This window comes from Porcisia hertigi, chromosome 12, assembly GCF_017918235.1.
Source record: "Porcisia hertigi strain C119 chromosome 12, whole genome shotgun sequence".
NCBI lineage: Eukaryota > Euglenozoa > Kinetoplastea > Trypanosomatida > Trypanosomatidae > Porcisia > Porcisia hertigi.
In genome coordinates this window covers 567,270-583,178 of record NC_090571.1, presented here as the reverse complement: position 1 = coordinate 583,178, position 15,909 = coordinate 567,270, and the positions used below count along the sequence as shown (strand labels likewise).

The window sequence follows — 15,909 nt, the reverse complement described above, 5'->3', positions numbered from 1 at the left end:
ACCATTTGTGTGTGTGTGTGTGTGTATGTGTGTGATATTATAATAGAGGAGTAAAAGGAAGAGGGGAGATATGGGGGAAGAGAGAGATGTGGATGCACGCCAAGCGTCTCTTACGCTGTGTGACCACACACACGCCACAAGACCCCCCTCCACTCTCTTCCCCTCCGCCTACGTCTCATCACATGAAGCCAGCGCAATGTGTGTACGTCTTGCTCACCACTGCTCAGATAGCGCATCCATGTCGTCCGTAACACTCAGGTGAGTGCCTTGAAAGGAAAGAAGGGTCGAAGGATAAGGCGCACCGCCAACGCCGCTAGTCTTGCGCAGGTGAAGTTGGGTCACGGGACCGGTGGCGCTACTCGATTGTAACGCCATTTTTCCGTGTGCGGCACGGGTGAGGGTGGAGTAGCGCTCGAGGAAGGCACCAAACTCGGCCACACTCTCCCGTATCGCGTTGCTGTGGCGCTCACTACACTCTTCGCTGAGTAGGCGAGGGATGTCGTCGACAAGCAGCTCGCAGGCCTCGACATGGACTAGCGAAACACCCAGACCGATATCGACAACATACACAACGCGAAGCTGACAACAGATGGTTGTGACGGAGGCACTACTAGACGTGGTCACCACCTCATATGTGAAGGCGAGGGTGAGGTGGCCCAGAGAATCCTCCAGGCGCAGGGCAGCCACGCTATCCCTCAAGAGACCCCACATCGCATGCGCTTCGTCGACAAACGTCACGCACGTCACGGACGGATGGTGGGCGGCCACCACGGATTTCACAAGTCCATACAGTTGCGCCTCAGAGACCGAAAAAGGAACGGTGACTTCGAGATGATGGTACGCGCTATGAGCCGCGACGCTGCCATCATTCTGCAAGACAAGCGGGATGCGCACCACCTGCTGCACAAACACAGGTACTGTAGAAGTCACCTCGTTCAGCAGCAGCAGCGAGCTGCTGAGGTCGGTGTAGCTCACCTCCGAATCAAGAGTCATAGCCTGCTGGCGGAGTTGGACATTGTAACCTACAACCACGGGCGACGACGCCTCCGCACTCGGCTCACTGTCAGGGGCATCTTCGAGCTCATCCAGGAAGGGTGGCCAGCGATGCAACAAAGTCCCAAATGGGAGCAGCAGCGACGGAGGCCCACGCTGGAGTTTTGTGTAGAGAAACAACAGCATCCACGGCGACGTCATGAAGCTGACAGTACTGCCGTAGACGCAGCTCAGTTCAATGTCGATTAGTGGTGCTGCCGAGATGGGTGACGTGATTACGTAGGACCAATAGTTTCGCCCCAGCACCGAGTATCGCGTTGTCGCCTCTAGCTCGTTCAGCGACTCGATCTTGAGCAGGTCTACCCCAACAGCTCCCTGAGGCCCTACCACCTCGCAGAGTGCTCGGAGCAAGCGTCGCATGCAAATCACGCTGTTAATGTACTTCCTTGCCTCCCCGCCAAAGCGATCCATCTCCTTCCAGTCAATGCGATCCAGCACCGCTAAAAACGCGGGCACCATCTCAAACGGCATCTTTCCCACCTCAAACAGCATCACCGCCTGCTGTTTGAACGTCTGGTCGTGACTGAGATTCGTCATCATGAGGAATCCCGTCAGTGTTGCGTCGTAGAGGAGAGCGATGCGCTTCGACGGGTGCGGATGGTGAACAGTGGGGGAGGCGTCACAGCGACCAGCAGTGTCGCCGTTCTCGGTGAACCCACCCATGGAGTTCTGCAGCTGGTGGCGAGTGAAGGCAATCACGCGGGCAGCAACTTCTTCTTGCCAGCTGGGGTGAACCCCCTCGAGCGTCGCGGCGTCCAGCCTCGGTGGGAGGGCAGGGGATTTCCACTGCACGAGTCCCAGCCGCAGGAGAAGTTCGACCGCGCCGCACACGTCCTCCTCTTGCAGCATCAGCAGTTGCGCCAGTAGGCTGAGTGATGTGCGATCATCTATGGTGGAGAGAACACGATAGAGAAGGAGCTCCTGTGGATCATCAGACGTGCGGTTCATGACAAAATTGCCGCACAGTGCAGGCACAACAACATACGCCTCCGGCGAGACGTCAAAACTCGTGAACACCAAGCCGTGCCGATACAGCTGCCGCAGCGCCACTTTTGGCAGCTCATACGTGTAGACCATATCCTTCGCGAAGACAGACTGGGGCACCTGAAGTGCCGCTAGCGTCTCCGGCCGCACGGTGGCGGTCCCTTTGCTGGCCAGCATACGGTACAGCGCCACCTCCTCCGACGAGAGTCCATGAAAGCGCTTCTTGAGCACATCTGCGGCGTAGTCAATCGTGCTAATGGTCCAAAAAGGATCGAGGGTGAGAGATGCTAATAATGTACTGGGTAGGTGCTCGTTGACGTAGGTGCGACTGACGTGCCAGCGCAGCTTGCTGCGAACCTCCTTCGTGAGCTGCAAATACTGGTTCCGCCCGATGCCGAGAAGGTTGAGCGCATCGATGGCAGTGAAATTGGGAAGACAGTCGTAGCTTTGTTCCTGCTTAAGCATCTCAGCGAGGATACTGGTGTAGTACGACAGCGGCGTCTCCTTCGTGTAAAGGACGACACTTTTTTGATGGACGTATGGGTAGAGCTGCAGCTGCTCCGCCGCATATCGCACCATTTCTCGATAGTACACCTCCTCCTTTACAGCTGCCCGCACAAAGTCTGGCAGTCGATAGTACGCATGCCCGTGTAGAATAGCGTGATGGACGATTTTTCTGTGATATTCGTAGGGGGTCATGCGCTGCTGCAGCGATGGGGTGAGCAGACTATATGGAACGCGGCTCAGCAACGCCTGCTGCAGCTCAGACCCATCCATGGAAGCCGCCATAGAGGCCTGCAAGTTTTTTTTCGAGATCCCACTTGACAGGATCTTTAGTGGGCGCTTCGAAGAGGAAGGTTGGGGGAAGGAGTGGAAGAAGTGCACAAACCCGTGAAAGCAAGCGGGGAACAAATATGCACTCAAGAGGTATGGTGACACTCCCACATGAGTGTGTTGCGTACGATGGGTTGTCCTTGTGATGCTGGAGCCAGCTGACCAGCCCTCTCCACCTGCCTTGGACCTCTGATCTCTTGATGGTCCCTCTGCCTCCGCCCCTTGCAAAGGAGACAACGCGTGTACGGACTGAAAAAAAAATGCGGTCCACACCCCCCCCCCAAAAAAAAAAGACCGAGGGGGAGAGTGACACACACACACACACACACAAGCACTTACAGCTAAGAGACAAAGGTGAAAAAAATAAAAAATCAGAAGGATGTGAAGTGTGTGTGTGTGAGTCTGCGCTCACACGCAAGTCTGACCTGCCACCTTTTGGTTTTGCATCCGTCTCATTATGTTTTGTTCTCTCTTTTTTCTCCTCCTCCTGTTGTGATGGGGAGGGTTGGCCAAAACCTGCCGTGTCTACACACAGAGAATTCACCTCCTCATCAGAAAGCCGCGGTGAATGGAAAGACCTTCCACCCACCCACCCACCCCCCTCCTCTCCCGTTTCCCTTGTCTCCGCTCGCTCTTCACCTCCATTCTTCTACGGTTATACCGAGGAGGTGTGAATCAGCTGCGCTAGTGTGATCCACTGAGAGATGGAGGCAGCACGCGCCGGTGCCTTGTCGTGCTCCCATACCACGTATCGCGGCGCACATGTTTGAAGCAGAACCTGATCTGATACTTCTAGTTCGTCCACTTGGGTGTCTGGTGGAGCCGACGTGGAGGGGTGCGCAGATGTGGAAGGTATCGAACAAGGCACGTTCGCTGTGGCGGTTATCGAAGTCATGGCAACCAAGTAGCCCTCTGGCAACTGCACTTCCTCCCCCAGGAGTGCCCGACCCCTCAACGTGGCACGCCAAAGGCCATCGTCGGGGTCTCGTTTCATTGCAGACGTGAAGTTTTCGTGAACATCGGTGGTGCCATCAAACGTCGTTTGAACAGGCAACGAGTGGAAGACAAGCTCCTCTGGGACTTCACCAGCGACTTTGTAGAGCTGAGCCATAGAGACGCAGGCGTGCCAGCCAGCCTTGGCTTGCAGCTGGCGCGCAGAGGAAACTCCAACAAGGCGAGGCGGGGACGGGGGGCGGTCAGCAAGCTACGAGAAGGTCGTGAGCCAGGGAACAGATGTTTTGTTTTTCTTTGGTGGTGGTGCTGTCTTTGTATTCCTTCGATGGCTGTGGATGAAGCAGAGGCGGTTGACCGTACCGCACAGGTAACAGCACGTCTGCAACAAGGGCAGGTGCTCAAACTAAAGCAGAAGCCGAGTGATGCTTGTGGGGAGGAGGTCATGGAAGAAAGACAAGACACAGGGGGGGGGGGCGACAATGAAGCCAAGAAGCTGAGAAGAAGGGTGTGAGACTGGGGGCAACGCCGCACCGCAGGAGCGTAGCGCCTTATATCGGAAGCAGAGGTACCTCCGTGAAAAAGACGTCACAAGTAAGGAGATGAGATCCATCCATTGCTGGCATGACCCCGTAAGAGGACGGCGGCAGGAGGGGGGGTGGGGCGCAGTTGTTGTCAGGACACATTTACCAATGCGCATACGTTCATTGTTTTCTTTTTTTTTTCACTCCGTGGGCCTGTGAGAGGCCCCCACCCCCCTCCCCTTTGGTGGGTTTTTGGTAGACTTATAGAATGGTTAAGAATCTTCGTGAAAAAAAAATGGTTCAGTTGGACACGCCGCACACACCAGAGAGAGTGAGAGAGAGCGAGACACGGTTGATCTTCTGGGACACACCATGGAAAGAAGAGGAGGAGATGGAGGGGGGGGAGAGAGCAGTAAACAGTGACCAGAGGCACACACACACACACACCACAAAAATAAGGGGAGGGGGATGAAAGAGCCCATTGCACCCCAAAGCACAGATGTTAAAAGGCGAACCGTGATTAACCAGGACTAATAGCAGCAATAAGGACGACTAGACGTGCCTTTTGAAGCATGTTCGTTATGTTCAAGTGTTCCCCTCCCCCCCCCCTTCCCTCCTTGCCACCCCCCGCCTCGCCTCTCTTTTTGCGTCCGAATTCCACACGGTTCGCATCGCTACTTGCCAGTAGCTTGACTGGCCTCCCGTCTCCCTCCTCAGATGGGGCCGTCGGCATCGTACACCAGCGCAAAACGCGAGAGATGCGGGAACAGCGGTGAGGCGCAATCCTTCGCCTCGGTGCCCAACCCCTGCGCACATACAAGCGCATTTTGAATCTTCATCCTCTTGACAGGAAGGGCTCCGGGAAGGAGGCCCTCCCACATCAAAAGCTCATCCAGGCAGCTGCAGAGACACTCGCGGGTCTGGCCGAGCACGGCGTGCACGAAGCTCAGACAGTTGCGTACCTCATGACAAAGGTAGTGAAAGGGAAACAGGTGCGTCAGCAGCTCCTTCAGCAGCCGGGTGAGATCATCGGCATCCTTCTGTGACACGTCCTCCAGCATACGTGAGCGGACCGTCGCACAGGTCATTTGCACAATTGGGTGGAAGTGCTTTGTGGCGTCTTTCCGGGCCGTGGATAGCTCCATAGAAAGCGCAAGCTCAAACGGCTCCTTCCTACTGTTTTCGCATCGTGGGCAGTGGCACACAAAGTAGTAACCCTCGCTGAGACGCTCGCGACGCAGAGAGGTTGGCCAGTATAGTTGCGGGATGTAAGCGATGTTCAGCTCCTCACCAATTTGAATGGTGCGGGTGGTGACGATGGCATGCCGCACCGTGTCGATCGCACAGTTTGGCGTGCAAGAGTGGTTCAAGTACGAGGCGATGTTTTTGCCAACATGCAGCGCCTGCGCTACACCGAGTCCGCTCGGATCCGTCACCTCCAGCGCGTTGCAGCGCAGTACCCCAATGATTGTATAAAGAGTAGTGATGTCCTCCTCTCCATTGAACAGATCACAGATGAGAGGACCAATCGGGTGCAACGACTGAATCACCTCATCTACGTGGGAGGAAAGTCCAAGGACCTTGTCGTGGCCCTCACGTTTTGCCTTCATCCCCGCTAGAGTTGTGATACAGTGGTACGCCACCTCGAAAAAGGTTTCTGGCACATCCAACTTGCGGGCATCGACGCCCGCCATCATCTCTGAGAGCTTTGTCATCCGCGCGCATTCAAACTTCACGTGTTGCTCCTGGTGCAAGGCGGCGCACCCAGTAGAGCAGTAGACAACCATTTTACATGTCTCGCACGTCAGAGACCCCCCGACTTTCGTTTCGCGCTCCTTGTCGTGATCGTTGCCGCCATCCTCGCTTGGCGCCTCAGCTTCACCGAGTTCAATTGGCCTGCTGCACTCCACACAGCAGCCCTTCCCGGCAAACCCCTCGAAGGCGCCAACTGAGAAGGGGCTGAGGAGGTTCACTACTTCAACCAGGGGAGGCAGAGTGCGGATGGCCTCAATACCGAGCCCATACGGCCCGCGTACCACACGCACACTGTGCTCCTGCGACTGTGCAAAGGCATCCGTGACGCTGACGCGCTCTGCGATGAGGCGAGTGAGCGCCTCGTCAATGTTGTCCCGGATGCCTGGCTCCAGGGCTGGAAGCTCGTAGATGGCGCGACAAAGATGAACAAGCGCCACTGCACTGGCGGTGCCACAGCCAGCGCTCCTGATGTCCAGGGATGGATCCACCAAAGCACAGCGGCCGTAAAAGGCGTTGGCCTTCGCCAAAATCGGGTTGAACGCGAGCACCTTCATCGCCAAGGCCGCACACGCCTCGGTTTCTCCAAGATTGAATAAGCATGTAAGGGCGTTGCCCGCATTCTTTGTAAGCTCGTCCAGGGTGCACGCAGGATCTGTATTGCGCCGCTCCTCGTAGAGCTGGACGGCTCGCACGTAGTACTCAGCCGCCTCGGCAGGGTTCACCCCGAAGCACGCATTACCTTTCAGGCGAAGCTGCTCCATTGTCTCCTTTTGAGAGGAGACAGCAGACGGTGCAGCAGCAGACATGGCGGGCGGGGTGGGGTGGGGTGGGGGGGGGTGATGAAAAACTACGCCTCGCTTTGTGAAAGTCGCACAGGTGTGTATATATACGCGCGTGTTTGTGTGTATATGAAAGGGGGTGGGGGTGGGGGTGGGGGTCGGAAGGGAGGGAGGGAGATGTCCCCTGCGACAAGGTGCGAGGATATTATCGGTAGAGCAAAAGCCAGGAGGATAAAGAAAACATACGCTACACTTGATGGGGTGAGCCCAATTAGGCGTTCGCAAACATTATAAGACCTCTGCCGAGGAGGGAGAAAGCCGAAAGAGCACTGATGAATCGTGCATAAGCCTCATCGCAGTGACTTCAAGAGCACGCGAGCCTTTCTTTTTTTTTTTTGGGGGGGGGGGCGCAGACGGAGGCCTGTCCCGCTTGTACAGCCATCTGGCAGTCATTGATGAACACATGCACAGCAGTTAGACATGATGAACCACCAAACGAATCCACACACACACACACACACACACACGCAGAGGTTTTCAATACTCTGCCGCCATGTCGTCTTCGTAGGTCAACCCTTGCCACCCGCCGCTGACGCTCGCTTTGAACGCCGTCGTTCACTCACATTGGTGTTTCGGTTGAAGCGCAGATGCTCAAGAATGTCTGCCCCGATGGCGGCGTTTAGGGCTTCCCTGGTGGGATGCGAAAGGAGCTCATGCACCGTATTCACGTCCCGCTCTATGGGCTCCCGAGAGCGCACCGCCGGGTGCATCGACGGCACTGTAAAAAAGGGCACCTCGCCCTTCAACGGATGCTCCACGAAGTCAGTGGCAGGGACATCCCACGAGTAGTAGTCGTGGCGTGACCGGCTCATCATCTCCCGCGCCTCAATGGCACGAAGAACCCCAATGTGCAGCGCGTCAAAGGCGATGCGGGGGTCTGTGTTGAGAAGCGCATCCATGTACGGCGCCGAAAGGCAGGGCGGCATCTCCTCTCCGCTTGTCAAGACGCTTGCCGTGCCTACAAGCATGTCATGGCCGCCCGGTTCCATGGGAAAGGATTCATTCAGATCGATATCGGAGATCTCAATGGCATCTCGATCCCTTTCGTCATCCGCAATCAGTGCAACCGTATCGGAATGAGGGGCGGAGTCGTACTTCATGGAGGATGCCGGATCCTCAGACACTTCTGTCTTTATTGGCATCGCCTCTGTCGGCACGTCGCCTGACATCACGGCATGGGACGAAGAGTGAACAGTAATCGGGCACGCGTCAAATGCGCGTATAAAGAGTGAAAACAAAGTGTCGAGCTACGTAAAAAAAAACGCGTGTGTGTGTGTGTGTGTGTGTGTGATAAAGGGGATGGGGGGGGCAATATGTTGAATGGCGGACTAGCCAGTGGAATGAAACCCTCTAGAGAGAGTCCAGCAACAAGACTTGCCTCCGCATGACTTCCTTGAGCGAGCAGAAACTTTTTTTTTCCAAGTCGTGAGAACGTGTTGCCCAATCCCCCGCCCAGTCTTGGTACAGCGTAGACAGCAACGTAGAGTGGCAGAGGCTTAAATGGATGAAGGGGCCTATCGGAGGTGGGATGCCCAAAACACACAGGGCTCAACACCCGCTGCGCTGCTATCCTGGCTTGTGCAAGGGATAGCGTGGCGGTTGGACCAACAAAGCACCAAAGCCATGAGGGGGGGGGGGGGGGAGGGGAGGGGAGGGGGAGTTAGTCTGAGACGGTCACAAGACACCAGAAATGCCCGTGTCCGTCGCTGAGATGATGTCAGTATCTTCGGATAAAAGGCCCCACGTTTTCTTTTTCTCCTCCGCGTTTGGTCGGTTGGTCGATCTGCAGCAGATTTTCAATCTAGTATAGACGTTTTCTATTGCAGTTCTGAAAGGAGAACGGTGGGTCGGGACCGGGGGAGGGGGGGTCTCTCGAGACGTGGCTGCATAGGGGGAGTGCGAAAAAAAAAGATATAACGGAGAAACCGAATAAATGCAGCAAAAGCCCAGCCTTCGTAGCAGATGAAGCACAAAATGCCCCCGTATAGCTGTGCTACACAGCGTCCTGAATGTCAGATTCGTTCTGCAAGCGAAGCTGCTCATTCCACGCGTAGAGCTCCCGTCGGCGACGATCCTTCGTTGCTTGTCTGGCCAGCTCAGCGGATAGCGTCCAAGCCGGTGATTTGGTGCCAGGCGTAACGGCAGAGTTGACCAACCTGGGGGAAGCCATGGCCGGTGTTGCAGATCTATGACAGTCTAGGGATTTGCCCAGGCGGCGTGGAGTGCTGCTGGAGTTGGTGCGCGGCGACCGGGTCGGGTGAGGGGAGTGAGAAGCTGGTGTGCGGACACCGCGGCTCGATGAGACTGTTCTCCCGCCCCCGCTACCCATCGGATAATCCATCACGTGCGGTTGACGCGAAGACGCACCGTAAACCCCGCTGAAAGTTGGTGAGCCCCGCTGTGAGCGGATGGCGGCCTTCAATGCAGACGCCGACGATGACAAGGCACCGCGTGGTCGGCACTGCTCTGACGCGTGAGCAGCGGTGGCGACCTCTGGGACAGCATATACCGGCGCCGCGGCCACGATGCTAGACCTATTAGAGGTGAAAGGACTGTGGGACAGCGACGGTGCACCGTTTTGTGTGCTCGGTAGTGCAGGCGCTCCTTTATCGCCTTCTAGTGGCTCGGACACTGATGCGGCGCTCGTCTGGCAGGGATGAGCAAGGTCATCTGACGGGAGTAGCAGCGAGTGCACAGGCACCAGAGCGTCATCTAATGACGTAGAGTGCGCTCGGGGGGAGCCCACACAAAAGTCTCTACTGCTACCGGTAGACGAGAAGACCAGGCGGCTTTCTGTTGGCGGTGCCGCCGCGGTGCTTACCAATGTAGAGCCAATCAGGTTGCCCGGAATACTTGTCTCGGGTAGGCTAGATGGCATGCGCACAGAGACTGAAGATACAGAGAAGCACCACGCAGAAGCTTCAGTGTCTGGCGTGGGCTGAGGAGCCGTGGAGTGATTGCGTTGGTGTGACACGGATGAGTGTTCTACTGATCCCCCCGCGTCGCCTGGACCCGGAGAGGTGGTGTGGTGTGACTCAGTGAGCGACACCGCTGGCTGCGCCGGCTGGGGAAATACAACATCGTTTGCGGTGCCTTTAGGCGAAACCGAGTGGAGGGGTGTGCGATCGGCGGTTGGCATCCGTAGAGAGGGCCCCGAGGCGCTGGCGCTGGTCCAGTAGTTCAATAGTGTGTCATCGGCAGCTCGAGCCGGATACGTCAACGATGCCACCTCCTCCGGTGCAGAGAAAGGTCTTGAGGAGGCGACCGAGCAGGGGGATGCCTCTGAAGGGAGGCAGGACACTTGTGCCTGCATGGCTACGTCTCCGTACTTTTCGAGTTGGCGCTGCACTGCTTGGGGAACTGTCAAACCGGCAGCTGCGCTCCTGACATTGACGGACGACGGCTGCATCGAAAACTTCAGTGCGACGGGTGGAGCAGGGATGATGGCCGGGGGCCGCGTGGAGGTCGCCCTGCAAGTGCCAATGCGCTCCGGTAGCTGCCACAGCACCGTCACGTCTTCGGCTTGGATATCAGATTGTTCCTCCCAGATGGGTTCTCTGCGATGACGCGCTGCGCGTGTGCTTGGTAGACGACTGGTTTGCGGGGCCACCGTCGCGGCAGCTCTGGTGCGGCTCACCGACACCCCTGTGCACCGCTGTGTGGCTGTCTTGCTGCGTGAGTGAGGCAAACGAGAGGCCACGTCGACGCCAATGGCAAAGGAGGGCAACGACGATATAAGCGCGGGCTCGATTTGGCCGCTGCGACTGCGCAAACGCCGTGACGGTGGCGGCGGCGTTCCGTAGTCGCTTGAAAAGGGCGCCTGGGACACCACCGCAGTACCCCCGCGGGAGGCCGCAGATGATCGCAATGGCCCACCGCTGCGCTGCTGTGACGAGGACTGTGGCATGCAAGGGGGGAGGGTAAGGGGGGGGGGGTAGGGGAGGGGGTCCGCTGATGGCTTTAGTATGTGCGGGTGATGTCTGCACGTCCTTCCGTGGGACCTTACTCCCCCTTTTGAAGTAAAGTTGGACTCCTCCTCCTTCACCTCACACACCCGCCCGACTGTCTGACCGTCCACCCGATTGACTTATTGAGTGACACTTTAGGGGAAAAAGAGTTTGAAAAGGAGTGGAGAAGCGGCAGCGACGGTAATGAGAGAGAGAAGTCAGTTCGATTGCCAACCAACTGAACACCGAGTGCAGAAACAGAGAAAGAGTGCGCAGAGCATATTGGCGTGGCGTTTGAGAAACCACCGAAAGTAGCCTCACGTACGCGCATCACACAGACACACACACACACACACAGACAAAGAGAGGGAAAAGAAAGACACAAACCTGCGGTTTATGAACGTGCATAAAGAGGCCACATCCTGTATATCCTCACTCAGATGCCTGGGGGCATGCATGAGCCCATGACGCATGTCAATCCCTATTCACACACGCGCGCGCGTATACGTGAAAGGTGCGCGTATGCCGGCATGTGCCCAGACGTCACACGGTGATAAACTCAGGTTTGCAGGTGAAAACGGAGTTCACAATCCCAGTGGTAATAGGTCCAATGAGTGTTCCGTCAAAGAATATTCGCTTTCGCGACGCGCTTGACAAGTGCGGAAGTGTGTGTGTGAGGTCTGGGTGGGGAGCGCAGCAGACATCCCCAGAAACGCAGCGATATACCTACAGAAAAATACGCAGGGTGTAGGAAACACACAATAAACTCAGAGACCGTGCACTCATCTTTGAACACCATCGCCGACAGATCTGCGACGCCCCCGTTTTTTTTTAAATCGAATTAAATATATATATATATATATATATATGTTTTTTTTAACAGAGAGAAGTGCTGTAAAACGTGTGTCATCCTGCCATAAGGTGCCAGCTGTAATCTCCAACAGCCTGGAGAGCCAAGACTGCCTCGCCCCCGCCTCCCCCCCCCCCAAAAAAAAAGCTACCCGGAGGCCGTCTCACAAAAACGCTTTTTTTTCGTGTGTGTGTGTGTGTGTGTGTGTGTGTTCGTACTCTCATTATTTACTGTCACTCTCTCATACACCCACAACAGTCCCCGTTTTTCGAGGGCGTCACACAGGCACAGGCACGCCCATATCAGAGGCCCCATATATATATATATGTATATCAACAAACAATTAACTTTACCTCTGACGATGCTGTTTCAACGTCACGTTATGCGAGCAAAACTACAAAAAAGGAAGGCAATATTTGGGATGGAGAAGCGAGTGGCGAGGCCCCTCCCCAAGCAGCAAATTGGCACTGTCGTTGACCCAACAGCTCCCCCCGCCCTTCCCCTTATTCACATAACAGGGTTAACGCATCTCCACCACGTGATAGGCGAAGCGCTCAGCGGATCCGCGTCCCTCATCATCCGATTTTCCTCTATCCTCATGACATTTTCTCAAATGCGGTCACGCACACACACACACACACATACGGGGGAAGGGGGAAGGGGGATCCCTCTCACCGGAGACGAAAGTCTTGGTCGTAGTGACACGCCTGCAGCTCACCGTCGAAGTCGATATGCAGCGATATGTCCAGATCTCGCGTGTTTCCCGGGTTTGGTGCACATTTCATAGTGAAGTGAGCCCGTTCGCCCTGCTTCATGATCAAAGGGTGGTACAGGTAGAGAACCGTCTGCCTCCAGTGCGTGGGCGGGACCATCGGCGAGGTGTTCAGCACTACAGGGTCATGGCCGGCGTAGAATGGGGTATCGAAGTGAACGGAGATGGCATGCACAAAGTCGCTTTGCGTCGCCTCCAGGGTGAATGTGCTCGTGAAGGACAACTCTGCCTCGGTTACCGTGTTAATGTCGAATGAAAAGAAAGGAACAACATCTGTGACCATCTGCTCTGGGTTGACGGTGTCAATGAGGGGTTCAATGTAGCTGAGGCGTTTGAAGTAGGAAAAGTCGAGCCCACTCACGTTCTTCCAGACTTCGAACTTATGTTCCACGTACTGCGGGTCAGCAATGCCGCATGCGTACATGTTGGCGCAGCTGGGCAGAACCTTGACATCCGGCGTACCCCAACGGTCCCGCGCGTAGAGGACTGTGTTCAACATGGATTCGTACAAGAGAAAGTAGCCCATCCACTCGCTAATGATAATATCCACTTTCTCGTCGAGCTCCAGCTCCTCCACCTTACCTTGGATGATGGTGATGACGTCACGGAACCCGTTGTCCTCCACAATCTGACGTGCTTGCACGGCCACATTACTGCAGTCAATGCCGATTACCTTGCGCGCGCCGGCACGTGCTGCAAACATGGAGAGGATGCCGGTACCGCAACCAACATCAAGGACAACCTTGCCCTTGAACATGTATGCGTTCCTCCACATCGCATCGCGATAGCTCGTCGTGCGGTGGTAGTCCTTCAGCATCTCCATGTGAATGCCGTAGTGGCTGTAGGAGTCGAAGTAGTAGTCCTTGTTCGCCGTTGTCTTATTCACAACAGCCCCTTCAGTGGCGGCCTCATCAGGATGGTTTGTAGACGACATAGTGATTGCAGGCGACACCCGAGGCTTCTTGGCTAGATAAGAACAGAGGCAACGAAAGAGATGTGATGAACGCATACAGCTTTGTTGCACGAATGTCAAGTAAGCTCGATAAGACAAGCAAACAAACCAACCAAAAATCATCAAAAACCAAATTAGTAAAAGCGTTGCATGGGAATGCGGGATGGGGCAGGTGTGTGTGTGTGTGGGGGGGTATCGCAAAGGTGTGTGTGTGTGTGTGTAAAAAACGAGAGGGGTGCGCATGTCGGACAGTCCGAAAAGACAAAGAAAATTATGCGGCCATTGAGGGAAGCAAGCAGCAGACAGACACACAGACACAGGCGGACAGGCAAGGCAAGTCAAAAAAAAAGGAGCGGGCGGAGGGGAGTAGAAGGAGAGACAGAAGTGGGGTGATGTTTGCAGTACTTCCGACAGAGGAGAAGGGGAAAAAAGGAAAATGGACACAACGAAAATCGTGGCCGCTTTCAAGAGGTGGCGCTGGGCCACAGAGTGGCATGGGGGTGTGCGGTGGAGTTGTGAGGTGCAAAAGGCGGAGGGGTGGGGATAGGGGGGCAGCTTCTATGCGAGAGACCCCATAGTCCGTGTTCGGCGCTCCAAGTGAATCAGTCTCTGTGGAATGTATGGGAATTATTGCTCACTAGCGTGCGGTGGAGCACTCACGGTCACACACAACTAAATGTGGTCGCAAATCGCTCGCCCGCCGGCCCCCCCCCTCCTCGTCCATTCGTATTCGGTTCAGCTTCTGATCTGCGTATGTGTCGGTATAAAAATATGTTTGTGTGTGCGCATACGTTTTCCCATTTATTTTGTTGGCCCTACTTCCGAGAAAAAAGAATGAAGAGACATACATACACACGCGCCCCTCCCCCTCCTCCCCCTCCTTTCCTCTCCCTCCCCTCTGAGGGGCATGAGAGCGCCAAGGGGAACCGAGATGCACATCGATCTACTTATTATAGCATAAGCTGAGAACCACACGGGGGGGGGGGGCGACACACACACACACAATGTATATAAACATATATACACACACATATATATATATACTGGAACCCAAAGAAATAAAAAGAAAAGGGGGAGAGGAGGGGAGAAGAGAAGGATGCGTGTGTTCTAGACAACGCACCGCAACTGCGCCTATTTTCTTGTCAAATTCGTTTTAGCCTATCAGGCCGAGCTCCCTCCCTCCTCTCCCGCACACAGACACGGGCACAGAGAGACCCCGTCAACACCACGCCACTGCTTTTCTGTGTTGGTGGTTGGTTTCGCATATGCATTCCCCTGCCAATGTGAAACAGACGTTAGGCGTGATACAGCGGAGCAGATGGGAGCCAAAAAAAAACGGTAAAGAGACATTTTATTTTGCGTACAAAAAAAAAGAAGAGTGAAACAACAACATGGCGATAATACACCACACGCAGAGAATACAAATGGGCTACATCGGGAAGAGGCACGAGAACACCACCACCACCACCCCCCGGCCCAAGACACACACACACACACACAGACAGACGCACAGGTCCATTCACAAATACATCACGCGCTGTGAAACAGCGGTTGACACGCTCTACGGTGAGAGAGTCTCGGTCGTCTAACCACGGTCTATGCAGCAAACTCTGCCCACACACCCGTCTTGCCCATCGCCAGCACCTACAGCCTTTACCGCGACTACCAGTCGCCATGCAGCACTTCTTTCGGCATCATTCAGGCCCCGCAAGCGGTGGGGCAGATGAGGAAAAAGGGAGGAGGTACGCTCGCATAACGTGGACACTTCGCCCAGGGGATATACATCATATACAAATATGGTTGCTGTTGCGTCTGCGTGTCTGCACCGCCTTCTCAGGCACAACCATTGATATTTGTAGCCATATATAGATATATAGTTTAAGTTTGCCTACGGTGAAGGGAGTTGCACCCCCTCCCCACTCCAGCACCAGAGGCGGTTTGGCACAGGGAGGGACCGATAGGGGAGGGGGGGGGAGTAGAAAGGTAATCGGGAGGCTCGGTTTCACTGCCCGTGTGTGGGTATGAGCCTCTCACACGACATGGGATCCCCATACACACACACACACACACACACACACCAGAAGTCCCTCTCTGTTATCCGAGGCGCGCAGGGCAGGGGAACAACAGGATACGTAGGCCGAGGAGGAAGGAAAGAGAAGTACGTCGCACACGTGGCAAACAGTGATCGACTAGGTGACATCCCTCAGAATTACGTGCTGCTTCGTAGGTTGTGCACATTGCCCCTGCATTGACCCACACTAAACCGAGAAGAGTGCGGATGTACACATCACGTCACCAGAGCCTCCCTCTTCATTCTACTCTCTCTCTCTCTCTGGGCAGTGCATCTCTTCGTGTGTTCGACGTTGTCTACCCACACTCCTGCGCTTAGGCACCCCATTCCATCACCACCCCTCGAACGTTACGGTGTTTTTGTGTAGTGACCGTTGC

At 55.4% G+C, this 15,909-nt stretch overlaps 5 protein-coding genes across 5 annotated transcripts; all 5 read right to left on the bottom strand.

Moving 5' to 3' along the window:
- Nucleotides 1-213: 213 nt before the first annotated feature.
- On the bottom strand, nucleotides 214-2,826 carry JKF63_07544 (uncharacterized protein; the record flags this gene model as incomplete). Its single annotated transcript, XM_067903481.1, has 1 exon — nucleotides 214-2,826. The coding sequence occupies one exon, from the start codon at nucleotides 2,824-2,826 to the stop codon at nucleotides 214-216; it is 2,613 nt and encodes an 870-aa protein (XP_067758906.1).
- Nucleotides 2,827-3,526: 700 nt separating this feature from the next.
- Nucleotides 3,527-3,982, bottom strand: JKF63_07543 (uncharacterized protein; the record flags this gene model as incomplete). The annotated part of the gene is made up of 1 exon (XM_067903480.1): nucleotides 3,527-3,982. One exon carries the CDS (start codon nucleotides 3,980-3,982, stop codon nucleotides 3,527-3,529), a length of 456 nt encoding a protein of 151 aa, XP_067758905.1.
- Nucleotides 3,983-5,059: 1,077 nt separating this feature from the next.
- Nucleotides 5,060-6,907, bottom strand: JKF63_07542 (uncharacterized protein; the record flags this gene model as incomplete). The annotated part of the gene is made up of 1 exon (XM_067903479.1): nucleotides 5,060-6,907. The coding sequence occupies one exon, from the start codon at nucleotides 6,905-6,907 to the stop codon at nucleotides 5,060-5,062; it is 1,848 nt and encodes a 615-aa protein (XP_067758904.1).
- A 542-nt stretch (nucleotides 6,908-7,449) lies between these two features.
- Nucleotides 7,450-8,109, bottom strand: JKF63_07541 (uncharacterized protein; the record flags this gene model as incomplete). Its single annotated transcript, XM_067903478.1, has 1 exon — nucleotides 7,450-8,109. The coding sequence occupies one exon, from the start codon at nucleotides 8,107-8,109 to the stop codon at nucleotides 7,450-7,452; it is 660 nt and encodes a 219-aa protein (XP_067758903.1).
- A 4,299-nt stretch (nucleotides 8,110-12,408) lies between these two features.
- JKF63_07540 (uncharacterized protein) lies at nucleotides 12,409-13,518 on the bottom strand (the record flags this gene model as incomplete). The annotated part of the gene is made up of 1 exon (XM_067903477.1): nucleotides 12,409-13,518. One exon carries the CDS (start codon nucleotides 13,516-13,518, stop codon nucleotides 12,409-12,411), a length of 1,110 nt encoding a protein of 369 aa, XP_067758902.1.
- Nucleotides 13,519-15,909: the final 2,391 nt, after the last annotated feature.